Genomic DNA, 18,590 nt, shown 5'->3' with positions numbered 1-18,590 from the left:
TGTCCACACAAAAACTTGCACACAAATGGGCACAACAACTTTAGTCATAATAGCCAAAAAGTGAAAACAATCTAATGTCCATCTACTGATGAATGGATAAATCATCCATAAATCAATAACATAGCATATATGGTATATTCATATAATAGACTATATGGTGAAATAAATAAAGGAAGGAAGAAAAGAATGAAGAAAAACCAATACATATTATCTCATGGATGAAGCTCAAAAACATCATCAAGTGAAAGAAACCGGGCACATATTGTATGACTAAAATTAGGCCATCTATTGTATGATTCCATTAATACAAAATGTCCAGAACAGACAAATCTATAGAGACAGAAAGGAATTTGTGGTTGCAGGGCTTGGGGGAGGAGGGAATGGACATGACTAACTGATGAATACAGGATTTCTTTTTAGGGTGATGAAAATACTCTAAAATTAATTGGGATGATGGTTGCATGCTCTGTAAATACACTGAAAACGTTTGATTGTACATTGTAATTGACTGAATTGTGGTGTGTGAATTGTATCTCAATAAATTTGTCCCCAAAATGTAACCAGATGAAATGCAAGCCCTGCCCGTCTCCAGTATCCTAAGTGAATATGGAACAGCACATGCAGGGACAGGAGCTCCCGCTGAGGGAGAAGCCAAGGTAAAGTAATGGAGATGTAAATATCCAAGTATGGCCTGTGGGGAAGAGAGAGCTTGGGACCACCAGGCAGCTGACATCAGGGACACATGTGAAATGTGAAATGTTCGAGGTCTGACATGCAGGAAGGACTCAATAAACATTAACTCTTGTTAAATGCCTTATTATTGTCTCATTCTATGCTATCCTTAATCATACTCTGCATTCTCCTTTGACCATAACCCACACATGCAGAGGCCCACACTGTGGAAATATATGAATAGGCTTTTAGCTCTATTTATGATATGACAAAATTTGTATCTTGTTAAAGGAGTTTTGAAACCATCAGGAAAGACTCATTTGATGGAGGTGAGGGATGGACAGGGTGCCTTCTCTTTGCCCAGCAGAAATCACCATAGTCCCCTAGCAGGGTTTGGTGTTTGGGGCTGGATGATCCTCTGCTACGGGGGCTGCCTTGTGCATAGTAGGTTGTTTGGTCTCTAGCAAAGTAGCATGCCTGGTCTCTACCCACTAGGTGCCAGTAGCACAATCAAAAATGTCTCCAGACATTGCCAAATGTCCCCTGAGGGCTCTCTTGCACACACACTCTCTCTCTCTCCCTCTTTTTCTCTTCAACACACACACATCCCTACCAGTCTATAACTATGGCCCTAAAAGATGTGTGCTGTAGTGAACTTTGAACTTTCTCTAACATCAGAAGGAAATAGAAGGTACTTAAGCAGGTCCCAGACTTAACGGGGACCACTACCCCCCTCAACGTGCCCCGTCTATCACATACTTCTCCTCACTCTGCTCCTAGACCCATTCTTAACCTATCCTCTGTACCACCCCCTATATCTGCCCCACTCTCAAACACTCCCAAACAAGCCTACAATCTATAGCTGTGATACTCAGACCTTTGGTCATCCATTGAGTCATCAGACACCCAAGACCCCAGCAAAGACTCAGGCTTGTGTGTGCTGGGGGAATAGAAAAGGACTCACCTGGGATAGGAGCTGGCAAGGTGGGTGTATTTGGGCAGAGTCAACGAAGGGGAAGGAAGAGTGAACTGCCATTTATCAAGCAGCTATTTCATGTATCAGGTTTCTATTAGCAGAGGTTTTTTTTATATTTTATTTATTTATTCATGAGAGACACACACAGAGAGAGGCAGAGACACAGGCAGAAGGAGAAGCAGGCTCCCCGTGGGGAGCTTGATGAGGGACTTGATCCCAAGACCCCAGGATCATAATCTGAGCCAAAGGCAGACACGCATCCACTGAGCCACCCAGGCGTTTTCTAGTGCAGTTTCTTATGCATTATTGCATTGAATTTTCATAATAACCTTGCATAATAGGTATTTTCCCTTTTTGGCAAATGGAAAACTTGAGATTCCAGGGACGTTGTGGTAGGTCACCCGAAAATATGGCCACCCCAAATCCCTCTCCTCCCTGCTGTGCACGCAGCAACTCTCATCAAGAGATGGGATCTATTTCTCTCTCTCTGAGTCAAGATAGGCCTTGTGAGGTGCCCTGAGCAAACAATGCAGTGGCAGCGACATTCCAGGACTTCTGAGCCCAGGATTTAAGCGAGCCAGCAGCTTCTGTTTTCTCCCTCTTGGAATCCTAAGGCTTCAGTGCTGTGAGTAGGTCCAAGCAACTTACCCAGAGAGGCTGCATGGACAAAACCAACACTGTGGTCAACAGCTCTATCCCAGCCTCCAACTGAATGTAGTAACAGGTATGAACCCAGGCAAGAAAAATCAGTCAGCTCACACAGTCCTAAGAACTAATACACTCATAAGTGAACTAACTTAAATTTAAATAAAATTTTGAAAGAAAAAAAAAGAAAGAAAGAATACACTCATGTTTGTTTTAAACCACTATGTTTTGGGGCACCTGGGTGGCTCAGTCAGTTAAGTGTCTGCCTTCAGCGCAGGTCATGATCCCAGAGTCCTGAGATCAGCCCCATAGATCCAGCCCTTGTTGGGCTCCCTGCTGAGGGTGGAGACTGTTTCTCCCTCTCCCTCTGCCCTTCCTCTGCCCTCGTGGTCTTTCTTGGGCACCTACACTCTCTCAAATAAATAAATAAAATTGTTTAAAAAATAAATATAAATAAACCACTAAGTTTGAGGGTAGTTTGTTAGGCAGCTATTAATAACTGATATAAGATTTAAATAATTTGCTCAAGATTACGCAGCCATAAGCACAGAGGAACTAGAACATAAATATAAGCTTGTTTATATCAAAGCCTCTTTTCTCCCATGAAGATACACTAATCTGTCCTCTAAGATGTTGAACTATCGACTAGGTTGGGGTGAAATCATGTATGAGGGTTAACTGAACACAAAGGATATTAAAGAAGTCAACAGTTGGCAATAGGTGTACCTCCTAGTAAAAAAGTAACAAAAGAATAACTATAGATAAGATTTGACTATGGAAAAGTTATACTCATTTGCTCCATTTGTAGAAACTGTTTACATTTATACCTAATCGATATCCAGCACATATTGTTTAAATATAATTAATTATGGGGTGGCAGTAAATTCTAAATATGTACAATATCTAATGACTTTGACCTTTTAAAAGGAGGAGGGAACATTGGTTAATAGGTTAATCGTATGTATATGCACCTCAATATTTTAAGCACCTGACAGCAAAGTCAAAATTCTAATTTCCTAACTTTCCCTAATCATTATCCCTATAGCAAGGGTATAAGCACAGACCCCCCCCCCAAGGAACATTCAAGCTTCCTCCATTCAATATCAGAGCTGGAAAATAAGGAAGCCTAGGCTCCTAGGCTTACTACAACCCTGACTTAAAGTTTGAACACACTGAGAGCAAATGAGGAGATCAGACCATGCTCCCAACCTCAGATCACCTTGCTCACTACATAATCAAACTTCTGTGGGTCAAATCCTTAATCCCATCAGTGGTGTGATAGAAAATGGTAAATGTTCAATAACTGGCTCTCTCGAAGGCAATACAGAAGCCCCGATGTGCAGCATTTGCCATTTCTGCGGCATCAGTGCTCCCACTGTGGCCAGTTCCAAGCTACCAACGTGACATTCGCCCGCATGCAAAATTCGTGACAATTTAACAATTAGCTCTCCCCTGTAGGAACAGCCCCAGCTCAGCACTGACACCCCACCCACCTACGTGCACAATATTATATCCATTAGGATTATGTTCAGCTGTCAGTAATAGAAAGCCCTGAATGATAGTGGTTAACGACAGAGTTTGGACGCCTGGGGGGCTCAGTGGGTGACATCTGCCTTTGGCTCAGGTCCTGATCCCAGGGTCTGGGGATCGAGACCCACTTCGGGCTCCCCACGGAGAGCCTGCTTCTCCCTCTGCCTCTGTCTCTGCCTCTCTCTCTCTCTGTGTCTCTCATGAATAAATTAATAAGATATTTTCAAAACCCTGCTAATAGAAACCTGATACATGAAATAGCTGCTCGATAAACGGCAGTTCACTCTTCCTTACCCTTCACGAATAAAAAATAAAATCTTTAGGAAAAAGAAAAAAAGGAGCTTATGTCCTCTCTTTTATATAAAACAAATCCAGAGGTAAATAACCTAGAGCTACCATGGTAGTCCCATACAATTATCCAGAACATAGCCTCCTCTGCCTCCTGCATCTGCCATCCCTAGGAGATGGCCCTCATCTGCACGGTTGGAGCCACCTGCCTCCCACCCCAGTGTGAGGAAACAAAATGGAAGACACTGCAGATATGCAGGCCTTCTCTGCAGGGGGCTTCCTGGAAATCACGCCAAAGATTCTGTGATGGCTCATAATCCAAAACAGAGTCTTGTGGTCAGATCTAGCTGCAAGGGATCCTGGGAAAGGTAGTTTTATAGTCATGTGCCCAGGTGCAAGTCAGCCTTCTGTTACTATGAGGGAAGAACACAGAGGTAGGGAACTGGCTCTCTCTGCCCCCATGGCTACCACACCGACAGCGACCACTTACGGCCTGCTGGGGTCTCATCCCAAGCTCCTTATCCGTGTTATTTTGTGGGGTTTTTTGGACCACTGCTCCCAAAGTGTAGTGGAACCAGAGAAAACTTAAAACAAATACGGATAAGCATCTTTTAAATTTTTTTGAATTATATATTTATTTTAATGTGGGGGGGGGGATATATCAAACCCATCATTTCACAGATACTTCTGCTTAGAGCTAGGGAAAGGCAGATATTAACTTTATAACTTACAAGGGTATTAAGTTCCAGAAAAATGAAGTAAATAATAGTATAGGTGATCGGAGGATATGAGGAAGGCTCTTAAGGAAATGCTTCTATGCCTGAGATTTTGGAGGACACTGAGATAGCTGTTATTGTTCCCACTCCTCAGAGGAGGAAACTGAGGCTCACAGGAGTGACATAACTTGCTCAAGTTCACATGTAATTATGTCAGCAGGTTTGATAACCTCGTTCTCGAGCAATGACTAACATCGCCTAATATTGCATTTGAGAATAACTGCGACACAGATTCTAGTACTTGTGGTAAAATCCTTTTCTATGCACATACAATTTTTTTAAATTTTATTTATTTATTTATTCATGAGAGACACAGAGAGAGGCAGAGACACAGGCAGATGGAGAAGCAGGCTCAATGCAGGGAGCCCGATGTGGGACTCGATCCTGGGACTCCAGGATCATGCCCTGGGCCAAAGGCAGGCGCTAAACTGCCGAGCCACTCAGGAGCCCCACAATTTTTAATTATAATCTTTTTTTACATACCTATGAACATAAGGTTATAATTTATATAAATGCAACTAAAAGTTCAATTTACTGATACTTTTTGAAGGGCTCTGTGGGGTGTGTCCAGGGAGCCCAGTGTCCCTAGAGACAATACCTGATGACAGCTATCAGCTCACAAAGGCCTCTTGATGTCCTTCAGCGCTGGGTTTCACAACAAACAACGGTGATGCATTTCTTAGAAATTAGAACAGATTCTGAGAAATGAAGGACAACTTAGGGGAATGCAGTACTTTGGTAACACAACTGATAGGACCTAGCATGAATCTAGGGGAGACAATATAACTTACAGTAGGATAAATAAGTTATTCTCATGCAACTTTATTTGGAAATAGAGACTTATGAACCTAACATGCAAATTTGTGCCAGATACATGCAAATTGTATCCAAATATATGTAAACTGTGCCCACATAGATGCAAATTTATTTTCTAAGCCAAGGTTCCTGGAAACAAATATACATAGGTGTATATGTATATTTTCTTTTTCAACGAGAAGTAACTCTGTCACATATCATGGTTTTCGATGCGTGGCCTTACAACCTCATCCTTCATAGAGTGCTAAAGGATCTTCAAACATCTGCAGGATGCAGCATCTGAAGTAAGCGACGGGATCTGAGTGACCAAAAGACCACACACTGCTGGAGGTCTTAGAAACCCTGGACACTCCCTGGCAGGGAGGCCTCCACACTCAGAGATGGGTAACAAAGCAAGGTCACAGAATCAGCCTTGTCCATGGAGCTTCTTTGTGTCCAGGCTTGTTTGTGTACCATTCTGTTCAGAGGAGAGATAGGGATGGGATAAGGGTTCAAGGTCCCTTGGCCTCTAAGAGTGGCTGAAGCCTCTGGATCAATCTGTTTTTCACTGGTGGGTGAATGAACTTAGGATTGATATACTGACAGGGAGGGGTGGGGGATGGAGGGAGGTGACATAAGAGGGGATGGTTTAAAGGTGGGATGGAGGTAGAGGGGAATATTTCTGTTTCTAGTTAACACTTTGTGTGTACTGTATCATTACAGAGGGAAAAAATGCAACCTTAAAACAGCCTAAACTAATTATGAGTGGGAATATGTAAACTGATATGATACTGCTTGGCCTCTGGATAGTGCCCTGGTGTATTTCTACATGTGACATGTTATAAATAAAGCCCAAACCAAACCATAAAACTCGAAGAAAAAATGGGGAGGAGAAAAGCTGTTGTTCATCCCTAAAACCTACCCTGTGCACATGCAAAACAGATGAGCTAAGAGAGACCCAGCTCGAAATCATCTTTTCATAATGTAAATCTAAGAATGGTTTCCAGATGGAATCCGAGATACATAGCTTATCATTATATCAAGGAGCAGGCCCGCTTTTGACCACATCCAAATGAACCACTGAGCCACAAGTCTATGCATGGGCGAGTTTGGCTTTTTCAGTTTGCCTGGAACGTTCCTGGTCCTGCCACTGTGGTTCCCAGGCTCTCCCCTTTGAGATTATGTTGAACGACTTGGAACCAGGCAACATTTCAGGCTCATGACAATTCCAAACTTCTTCCTGCCTCATGGTAGCATCCCTCCTGTCCACCTTCCTCATTTTCTTTTCCCCAGGCCCTGCCAAGTGGGACAGGAAATTACATCACAACATCATGTTGCCATCTCCAAAGTGTTAGGTTTCCCCCTTCCTCTCTAACCCTGAAATTGCAGAAAACTCTAAGTAGTGCTAACCTAGGCTGGTAAGTAGCGCTGGAAATTTAAGACAGGTTAAGCATTGGAGAGCATGTAAAGATTTGGCTGCAAGTGAAAATCCAAAGTGACAGTGGCTCAAAACAATAAAGGAGCTTATCGTTCTCTCCCATGAAACCACAGTGGAGGGAGACAGTCTGTGGCTCACAGAAAGCCTTCCCAAAGTGCAGAGACTCAGGGTCTTTCCCCCACTGCTCCCACATCCTCAGCCTCAGGTCTCTATGGTTTGTCCAGGATCATTATTTGCATTCTAGACATCGCATCCATAGCCCAGCCAACAAGATTGTTTTTAATCCAGTGAATCACATCTCCTGTGTCTACACACCTTTGCAATGTCAAGGACACTGCCTCTCCTTCCATCAAGGCCTGGAGTCTATTTCTCCATCCTTGAATCCAGGCTGGCCAATATAATTTGGCAAAACTAATGTATGAATTCCAGGGCAAAGACCTTAGGGGATCATGATATTTCCTCCTCTCTCTCCTTCTTAAAACCCTGAGAACATCGTCTTATGATAAGGTCCATCTAGCCTGTGGAAGAAGGAGAGTCTTCATGGAGAAGAAGTGAGGAGTCCCAGCTGCCAGACACGACAGCGAGGCCATCTTAAATCTTGTGTCCTAGCTAGGACATCAGATGAGACAAGCTAAGAAACCTCCCAACCCATGGAATGACAAAAAAAAATAAATTGTAGTGGTTTGGGCCACTAATTTTTAGAGTGGACTGGTGCACTGCAATACAGTAACAGAATAGTAAACAGGAGGAAAAGAAGAGACGAAAAGCATGTGCATGGCTATCTTTGATGGAACTGTGCATAAGCTTCTGGGCAACATGGCTGGTTTTGTGTTTTGGGCCACAGTCAGTTGCGAGGGGAGTTGAGGAGTGTGGTCTCTACCCAGGCAGGCTGGTGCCCAGCTGGCAACAGTAGCAGCAATGACTATGGGAATATCTGATACCAGGGTAAACAACCAGTACTCTGGAAGGGAGGGAAGAGTGGGAAATAGCAAGTGTACGGCATTTTTCCATGAATATCACAGATCTTTTTTAAAGTTAGAAAGGTAACTTTAGTAGAATATTCTTTTTCCCTTGAAACTGAAATTCTCCCCAGCTCAGAATAAGAGAAGGTAAATGAGAACACCTTCCAAAAATACGCTACGCCTCTGAGACATAAAAAGAACTCAGATTCTCCATCCAGAGGAAGGGAGGGTGGGAGGAAAGCACAACTTAGTGGTAAAGATGAAGGTCATTGACAATGGGACCAACTATCCTCAGTCCATGATGGAAGACAAGCCATCATTTAGGCTACACACAGGGAAACATTTCTTGTACTCCAGGCTCTTAGATCCTGGAATGGGTCAACAGGTGATGTTATTGGAATCTTTCTCTTGCTTTTTAAGTCTTGGGTAAATTCTCAGCTGCCTTTGAGACTTTGAATTTCATTTCCCCAGATGCACAAGATTGAAGAATTCTAGAGGTGTCTTTGAGTCCTTCACTCCCATGGAATAGAAAGTCCATTTGCTGAGTGTGTACACAGGTCTACCATATGCCCAGCACAATCATGGGCCCTCTGGGGAAAAAGAAAAAAAGGATGTGTATCTGCACAGAACATTTATGATCTACTTAGAAAAGCACTTTTTTAAAAAATGTATTTTATGTAATTATTTGAGAGAGAGTGCACGAGGAGGGGGTGGGGCAGAGGGAGAGGGAGAAGCAGCAGACTCGCCCATCCTCCTCACTCACTGAGCAGGGAGCCCAATGCAGGGCTCCATCCCAGGACCCCAGGATCATGACCTGAGCTAAAGGAAAACACTTAACCCCACTGAGCCACCCAGGTGCCTCGAAAAGCACTTTCTGCATTTCTCAGCACACAGGCCCAAAGAACCTTCCCTGAGTTGCCAGAGTTGTCCCAGGTCTCCTGCACGTAGCCAAGTCATGACAATAAGTGAAGTTCTCTTCTTTTACAAGAAATGCTTGCCCTCAGCACATTCCCTCTTCACTCCAATAACCTGGAATATCCCCTAATTTACCAGGCACCCCTTCACTTTGAAGCACATGAAGACTTTCCAGGAGTGCAGTGTGAATAGTCTTAAGAGAAGCAACTTCCAGACTCTCATTTTCTATATGTGCTCTTTCCTAAAGTTGGGCTGAGAAGGTGTGAAGTTCCCTATAGCCTTTCTTCACTTAATGAAAGGAAGGCAAGGCATACCCCTCCACTCTTACACATCTTACCATGCATGATTCATTATCCTGTGATGGGAAAACTCCAGGGCAGCCAACAAAAGGGAAGCCTCCTAGGATGAATAATCAAGGTTCTGTTCACCCACAGGGCTTTTGGGATTTCCCTGGTTTAGACATCCATTCCTTTGCTTGTTAAAGGAAAGTCCATTATTCAAACTGGGTGTCTAGCCCATTTGGGAATGTCTGAATTCAGTTAGTTGGTAAATCAAAGAAATAGGAATAAAAACATCTTTTCTTCAATAGACACTTCCTCCACTTTCTTACCTCTGTCAAAGAAAGAACGAGAGAAAGAGAAGGGGGAGGAAGAGAGAAAGAAAAATCACTGTTGTTGAGGTTAGTCCTATGAGAGAAAAATCAAGAAGAACAAAAGAGCTATTTAATGCTAAAAAAATACTTTTTTCTTTACCTTTTCAAATGCAAGAAATTCTTTGCAGCTATTCTCAAGACTCATCCATAGGAGATGTCGCTAGATGAGAAGAAAAGCACATTGAAATAGCTAAAACCATATGACTTTTGGTCATTTTAACTTAACTGGAATGTTTGAGATACATTAGCTAAAGCCCTAAGATCAAAGTTTCATGGAATTTCTTTCAGATTTGATGTGCTGTTTAATGAGATAGTTTAAAACATCTTTTTACCAATTTGATAATTAAGATCTTATTCCAGAATATGGAATAGAATACTTCTAACTTATTCTATAAGACTAGTATTACCCTAATACCCACACTTAATTAAGACACTACAAGAAAACCACAGACCAATATTGCTCATAAACATAGGTGCAGGGCAGCCTGGGTGGCTCAGAGGTTTAGCCCCACCTTTAGCCCCACAGCCCAAGATGTGATCCTGTAGACCCGGGATCGAGTCCCACATCAGGCTCCCTGCATACAGCCTGCTTCTCCCTCTGCCTGGGTCTGTCTGTCTCTCTCTCTCTCTCTCATGTCTCATAAATAAATAAAATCTCTTAAAAAAATAGAGGCAAAAACCCACAAAAAATATTAGCAAATTGAATACAACAATGTATAAAAAGAATTATTCATTCAACCAAGTGGGATTCATCAGTCAAAAAAAGGCTGATTCAATATTCAAAAAAAATAATGTCTCATCAACAGAGTAAAAAAGAATAATTGCACAATCTTATCAATAGATACAGAAAAAACATTTGACAAAATCCAGCACTCATCTATAATGTTAAAAACCCTCAGTAAACTGGGAATAAAGGAATCTCCTCAACTTGATAATTGTACAAAATTCCTACAACTAACAGCCTACTTAATGGTGAGAAATTCAAAGCTGTCCCACAAAGATCAGGAAGAAGAAAATGATGTTCCCTCTTACTGCTGCTTTTCAGCATCATACTAGAAGTCCTAGCCAATGCAACAAGGCAGGAAAAGGAAATAAAAAGTATCCAGATTGGAAAGGGAGAAATAAAACTGTCTTTGTTTGCAGATGACATGATTATCTATGCAGAAAATCTGAAAGAATTGCCAAAAACAAACAAAAAATTCCTAGAACTAAACGGCAATTATAACAAGGTTGCAGGATACAGTTTAATATATAAAGGTCAATCGCTGTCTTATATACCAGCAATAAACTAGTGAAATTTGAAATTAAGAAACACAATGCCATTTACATTAGCACCCCTCAAAATGAAATACTTGGTATAAATCTAACAAAATATTGTCACCGCAATGTGACTTTGAAGCTCTTCACACCAGAGTTGATTCTACTTCCCTACCCCTGAGGATGAGCTGCTCTTGTGACTTGCTTTGGCCAATGGAATTTGGCAGAAGTGACAATGAGTCAGTCTGGAATCTGTGCAAGAGAGGCTTCGTTTGGCCATACCCATCCTGGGATCCTGCCTAGCAGGCCGGGGAAGAAACCCAGGATAGCCCACGGGAGAGCTAGAAATCAAGGGCACCAGACACAGGGCATCCCGGCTAACCAGATGGCTGGCTGTGGACATGCGAGCCAGCCCAGCCATGTCAGCTGACCCCTTCTAGACTAAAGAACCAGTCAGCCAGCCCACAGACTCTTGAGCTTATCATTTTAAGGCTGGGACTATTTGTTACACACCACTCTTGAGGCAAGAGAAAGGTAATATATCTTCTTTTGACAAATTCTCTACAATTTACTGTAATGCTAACTCAATTCTGGGAGGGGGGGAAGGACTTTTTAACACTTAGCGACTTGTCATAGGAAATAAAACAAATATGACCTTGCAATTTACATGCATAGACTTGATAATTATGAGACCAATAAAAGACTTTCAAGCATATAAATATATTACATTAGAATAAAAATCTGCAAAGAAATGGAATAGAAAATGGAATTCAAGGAGGAAAAAAGAAGATGAAAAATGTCTGAATGTTAATAATAACTGTTCGTGTAATTTAAAATGCAATAGGTATAAGGGTGTCTAGCTGGCTCCATCAGAAGAGCATGCAACTCTTGATCTTGGGGTCATGAGTTCAGGTCCCATGTTGGGTGTAGAGATACTTAAGTAAATAAAAACTTTTAAAAAGAGAGAGAAAAAGATTAAAATGCAACAAGTATCAAATCATTATAGCATTTAAATTCCATTTGGCACATATGTTAACGACACATAACACTTTTACTTTAAAATGTCAACATTTTACAATATGCCAAAAGTTACATCCTTGGCAACTATTTGAACTTATGATAAAAAAGAATTTATCATAAGATGCTGACTTGTAAATGTTCGGGAGGGTTTTTTCAAAATTCCTTTAGGAGGTATGCAAGCTAAAATTCTTGACAATGGCTATTCTAGAAAACCCACTTACGTAGTCCCTGTCAAGCAGGTGAAATATGTCTATTTATATCTCACGTAGCTCTCTGTAGGGATGTGTGAGCATAATCCTATATGCATCACATTCTTATGCACTTATGCATATAGATTTATATCAATGTGTAATTTTATTCAGAGCAATGTATTTCTATTTAAATGTACAATTTCTCTGTGGTCCATCAGCCGTACCTTTTCGTTTTCTTGAAGAGAGATGGAATAAGTCCTGGTCCAGGAAACTGAAGGAAATGGAGAGCACCGGAGCACAGCAGGGAAGTAGAACAAGGTATTGGAAACAGAAGGGATTTATTCTCTTAGAAGATGCTGGGATGCGCATGAGCTAAAGATCTCAGATCGTCAGTCCACAGTATCAGGGAACCAAAGGTAATTTGTATCTCGGTGTGAACAAGACAGACAAACCTCATACTTTTAAGGAATTTATATTCCATTAGGTGTCTAGAAATCAAAAACAGAGACACCCAAACAGTTTGGGAAGCCCCCACCAGAGAGACTCTAGATTAAAGTCAGGGAGAGCTCTGTTCTTCAGTAGCTGCTGTCCCATACCCCTGCCCCTCTCTGCACATGCTATTCTCACATGCCCCAAAGAATGTTCTTTCCTCTTCTTACTACATTTCATTTTATCTATTGGAGTAGATCATATCTTTACACAGATCAAGAAACAAAATGATAAAGAATGATCGAGAAGGCTTGCTCGCACTCTGACCTGATCCTCTCCTTTCCCACTACCCACCTCTCTCCCTGCTGGGGGATAATCACTTTTAGTAGTTCTTGTTTCTCTTTCCAATCTTTCTGCAAATACAGGAAATATGGATATGTACTCTATCTCCCCCTCACTTTCCTTAAACAAAATGTAGCCAACTACATATGCTCAATGCTCCTTGCTTTTTTTTTTTTTTTTTTCCACTTAATAGTAAATTCTGGAGCATTTGTTTCAGCAGTGCACATACAGCCCTGTTGTCTTTCTGTTTCCAGCTGTATAGCATTTCACCGTGAGGACGTCCATAGAGTAACCAGCCCTCGAGAGATGGACACATGGATTCCAGAATTCCACTCCTATAAGCAATGTTGCCATGAATAACCATGTATGTACATCCTTCCAGGTGCCTCTGGGGGATAAATTCCCAGAAGTGCCACCCCATCTTTTCTTCCTGGCAAACTCTTACTCATCTTCTGACACCCACGGCCCAGGAAACCAGACATAAGAAGAGGCATGTCCAGAGAGAGCTATAGGAAGTGGATCTGCTTTCTCTATTGGCTGCGAGCATTTAAGGGTATGGCTATCTCTTTATCCACCTCTACATTCCTGTGAATACATACATAATGCTCAAACCTGGGTCTCTTAAGAAACTTTGGGAGACAACCACTAGCAGAGAAGTAAACTCTTTCTCTAGGTACCAATGACTCCTTACCACTGTGAACTCTAGATTTGTATACAATCTAAAAGTTAGAAACCCAAACAGTGAAGAAAGTCAGAACACACAGCAGATCCTAATGACCCACTCCTCTAGATCCTATTCATTCCTTAAGCTCATATCCTAAAGCATGAGCTTAAGATAAAAATCTTGAATATGTGTGCATAAACTACATTTTAGACGTTCTTCTTTTTTTTTTTAAAGATGTATTTATTTACTTATGAGAGACACAGAGACAGAGACACAGGCAGAGGGAGAAGCAGGCTCCCTGCAGGGAGCCTGATGCAAGACTCGATTCCAGGACCCCGGGATCATGACCTGAGCCAAAGGCAGACGCCCAACCACTGAGCCACCCAGGTGCCCCCCTTTTGGATGTTTTAATATTGTTTCTTCTTGTGATGTTAATGAAAGTTATCCAATGAGCAAGTAAATAAGGGAAAATACACTCAGTGCAACTCTATAGTTATCTCAGTATGGAGAGACGAAGTATGAACAAACATGTGGACTGTGTCTATAGTAATAATAGCTAATATACATCAAGTATTTAGTATGTGTCAATCACTGTTCTATGTTTTTAAATGTATTCTCTCATTTTCCTCTCTAAAAACAAACAAAAATGGCACAATTGTTATTGTCTCCAGTTTGTAAGTTTGGACACTGAAGCACAGAGAGGTTAAGAAACTTGTCCAATGGCCCACAGCTAGCAAATAGCGGAGCTAGAGGTTGAGGCAAAGCAGTCCAACTGGAGGGTCCATGGCCTTCCTTTCAATAGTGTTCCTTCTTGTGTGTGAGTGTGTGTATGTGTGTGCACTTTCCATGGTAGGTGAGTTATGAGTGGGTTCATAAGTTTCAGAAAACCCAAAATAACTGGTTTGCTATGAATGCAAGTTGATATGTCTCCCATAGTAGAGAACACAGATAAGCAGACTCGAGTCGTAACAATGGCCACAGTCATCAGGAACCAGGCTCCTTCCCAACACAGAGCTTCTACCCTGCAGCCCTGAACGTCTCCCATGCTCCAGCCACCTCTTCCACATTCCAGACTATTGCAAGAAAGAAGGGAAAATAAGAGCATTCCCCTTGCCTTTCCTACTATTTCCCAGAAGTTGATCGTGTATTTCAATGTCCAAGTTTTACCCCACACCTGGCCACACCTCATTCCAACGAAGGTTAGGGAAAGTTGCCCTTGTTTCGTGTTCTTTTCGAAATGTTGGTTTTAAGTACTAAGGGAAAAGTGCAAGGTGGACGTTAAGGAATAAATAGCAAAACCTACCACGCACAGTAACTGAGGAGCATAAAAGCATGGAGTCGCAGTGTGAAAAGGGCTTTTTAAATCATTGAGTAAAAAAAATAAATAAATAAAATAAATAAATAAATAAATAAATAAATAAATAAATAAATAAATCATCGAGTAAAAGTGCTTCTCTAATGTTTAAGTATTCCTGTGCATTGGCTATTCCTTCCCCCACCCCTACCCCCCACTGCCGCCGTGTCACCATCATAAAAAGAGGCCTTGAGGCAACCCATCTGACTCTTTCCATCAGGCCAGCTCACAATCCAATTGGCCCTACTTCAACCCCTTAAGGCCATTCAGAATAACTCGCAAAATTAAGCCTTCTTGCCCTGATAATTCGGATATTTGAAGAGAATGACCGAGCCCCCACCCCCAGACTCCTCCAAGTGGCCACTGTGCCCCCAATATACCTCTTCTGTCACCCTCCCATAAGCTCACAGCACTCTGTAGGTGTCTAATCCAGGCCTGGACGTGAAACCCCGGGTGTGGCCTTGCATAGTCAGAGCAGGATTACAACTCTCAGATAATTGGCATCTATGAATATACTTCTAGAACAGCTTCTCAGATTGCTTTAGGATTTTTGATGATGGCTTTACACTTTTCACTCAGGTAGTGTTTACCACCTACTAAAGCTACATATCCCCAATTCCATTTTTGCAGTTGATTTTTTGGCTTTCACATAGAACCCTATATGGCTCCTTATTCACCTTCTCTATGTATAGGACTTCTTGGCTTGAATCTTCAGAGACGGTTTGAAATCCTGAGTCTATCCATCCACAAATCATCTATCCCTCCCACCTCTGTCCGTAACTTTGGCAATAACTCTCTGTAGCTTCATCTCTGTCACTGAGCAGAACATTGCACAGGACAGAGCCAGGGTCAATGCTATATGATACACCCCTGAAATCCTCCCTCTGGGTGACATTGATCCATTAAGCAGCCCTTTCTGTGGCAACAAGGAAAACTGGTTTGGATGTGTGTTGCTGCCATGGTGACATCCAAGCAGACAAGTAAGAGCCCCAGGGACTTGGCTGTTGGCAGCATCTGCTACCAGAACTTTCCTTCCACAGTGAGAAGATTTCCCAAGACCTCAGGAGTCAGGACCCAGTGGTTGGGAGATAGCCTTCATTCACGCATTCATTCATTCATTGTCCATTTGTAAAACACCTCTTGCAGTCTACTACGAGCCAGAACGCTGTTGTCTGAGAATGAAGGTCAACAGGCACAACACCTGCCCTCGAGAACCTGTGTAAGAGTAAGAGTACAAAGTAAGAGTACAGCCAGGATGACTCTCTTATAACTCCAGTCAGGCCATGCCACTTCTCTGTTCCGTTCTCTCCACGGACTCTCATGCCTCTCAGAAAAAGGCCCAGGCTCTTCTCTGGACTCCCACTGCCTTCTCCACACTTGCCTACCTCCCATCCCGACCTTCCTCCTCTCTCCCCTTTCTCTCCCCTCCAGCCACACCAGCTTGGTTTTCCAACACACCAGACAGATGCGCTCTTGCCTTCCATCTTTGTATTTATGTTTCCTGTCTCTAGAATGTCTTCCCCAAATACCTCCATGGCTCCTTTCCTCCCTTCCTTCAAGCGTTTACCCACCCTAGTCACCCCATCTGGAATGTGACACTCCCGGAGTATTTCATTTCCTTCTGCCTGACTTAATTTTTTTTACCTTTGGGTATTCTCCTCTCTAATATTCCCTAGCCTACTTCTTAATCTTGTTTCATTTCTTGTTTCATTTCCTCCACTAACCTGTAAGCCTCTGAGAGCATCAGGGAGCTTTGGGTTGTTGTTTGTTTGTTTGTTTGTTTGTTTTTAATCCAGACCTCTTAGTTGAGGGATGGATCTATAGAATGAATGAATGAATGCATGAATGAATATGCAATTTCAATATAACATGAGGTACCTTATAAAGGAGGAATTCTGGAGAGCTGCAAAAATACAGAGAAAAGGCTCCTAAATCCAGTCTTGAGAAGTCAAGAGGCTTTCCTGAGAACTGTGCAATGAGGGCAGGCCAGGTGAGGAGCAGCAAGAAAGGTCATTCCAGGAAAAGGAAACAACTCGACCCTGGGAGGGAGGCCCAGGTACCTGGGGAACATGGTGTCCTTGGAAGCCACCTGTAGTCGAAAGTGGCACCATGCGAGCAAAAGGAGGGCTCCAGCCAGGTAGAAGAATCCAGCAAACCATGAGGTGTTTGGAATCCATCCAGAAAGCTCAAAGAGACAATGAAGCAAATGGCAAAGGACCGTCACCAGATGGTCATTTTAGGAACGCCAACCAGAGTGTAGAAAATGGATTGGAGAGGGAGCCAGACAGGGGACATGGACAGCAGTGGGGAAGATAGTTCAATAATCCCACTGAAAGAGGATAAGTTTGAACTAGGGCAGGGGCTGGCAAATGTCTTCTGTAAAGGCCCAGAGAGTAACTATGGGGAACATGGTCAACTCTGCCCGCAACACCAAAGAGCAGCTAGGTGGAGGGGCATGGCTGTTCTCCCCTATGGGTTTTTGGTGTTTTTTTTTTTTTTTAATTTAACTTTGATTTGCCAACATATAATATAACACCCACTTCCCATATAGCTTTATTTACAAAACAGTTGTTGGCCAGACCGGGCCCGCAGGCCATAGATCCCTGACTCCTGAATTGGGGATGGAGAGAAGGGGATGGATGAATGATGAAGAGGTTGAGCCAGGAGAACTGGAGTCAATAGCTGTCGGCAAAGAAGGATCCCAGGGGCTCCGGGGCTCCGGGGAGCTGTGGGCCTCGGTGCGCACACCTGTGAGTACAGACTGACTGAGGGTTCACCCTTGAGAATCTCTATCCTCCTATTTCCAACCTGAAAAGTTGTGCAACGGTCCAGGGAAGAACCACCAAATTGGAATGATGAGGGGAAAGGTCTCCTTGGGCCTTGGATTTAAGGGGTCCTCCCACCCACTCAGGCCTTACAGCAACAGCAACAACTCTGAGGTCTTCCTCCCCGGAAACGGCTCTCTTCACCTGTCGCCCACAGGTTGCTTTTTCACCCTCCTGTGCCAGGTCCCCTCGTTGACACCCCACATTCTCTCTTCCACCTAAAGCCTCTCCAAGGCAGATAATGCTGGGGGAAGGCAGCTCGGTGAGCCCTGCTGAGGATCAGAAAGTGTCCCGGGGCAGGTGTGTGGCGGGGGACACTGCCAGAGGACACAGTGTCCCTGGAGGTGAGAGGAGGGTGGGAGGGAGAGCTGGGCTGTGGTTCTCGGGTCTTCCCAGAAGTGAGGAGATGCTAAATGCACTAACAGATGCACAGAAGACAGCCGAGGTAAAATAACAACAACAACAATAACATAAGACAACAAAACCAGCTGCCAAGTGACCAAGCAACGGGCTCCATGTGCGACTTCTCCCACCAGCGGTGGGCGGCTGCCTTCGTGCCGTGAGGCGGGCAGTCACGTCCTTGAGCAGTGGACAGGGAGCAGGAAGGGGGGACGTCCTCCAGAAGTGGCTCCTTTTCAACAGTTCTAAAGGTCGTGTGCTGACGTGACAGTTGCCAAGCGTCTGATGAAAACGCTCCCAGGAAGCATTGTGCAAGTGAGCTCGGGAGACCCACAGGCTCCCTGGACAAGGACGGCCTATGGCGGGGGCTTCTCCCCCCAGGCCAGGCCCGGCCCCCGCGTCCCCAGGCCTCCCGGGTCAGATCTGGCCCGAAGGCCGGCGGCTCTGGGTGCGTTCCAGG

At 43.3% G+C, this 18,590-nt stretch overlaps 1 protein-coding gene across 9 annotated transcripts in view; it reads right to left on the bottom strand.

Moving 5' to 3' along the window:
• Positions 1-18,590, bottom strand: part of LOC144306403 (uncharacterized) — a 119,130-nt gene that overhangs the window by 20,058 nt on the left and 80,482 nt on the right. For 2 of the 9 annotated variants that reach the window (XR_013373486.1, XR_013373487.1), the window contains exon 2: positions 9,750-9,809. The exons of 6 other annotated variants lie outside the window; for them this stretch is intronic. Coding sequence is in view for 1 of the 3 variants with exons in the window: in XM_077885833.1 (XP_077741959.1) it covers positions 9,750-9,809; positions 12,342-12,388 (107 nt within the window). In the remaining 2 variants the exon portion in view is untranslated. Of the gene's footprint in view, positions 1-9,749; positions 9,810-12,341; positions 12,389-18,590 lie in introns of all 9 variants that reach the window. One more of the 9 variants, XM_077885833.1, reaches the window with a different exon arrangement.

This window comes from Canis aureus, chromosome 37, assembly GCF_053574225.1.
Source record: "Canis aureus isolate CA01 chromosome 37, VMU_Caureus_v.1.0, whole genome shotgun sequence".
Lineage (NCBI taxonomy): Eukaryota > Metazoa > Chordata > Mammalia > Carnivora > Canidae > Canis > Canis aureus.
This window is presented reverse-complemented; position numbering and strand designations above follow the sequence as displayed.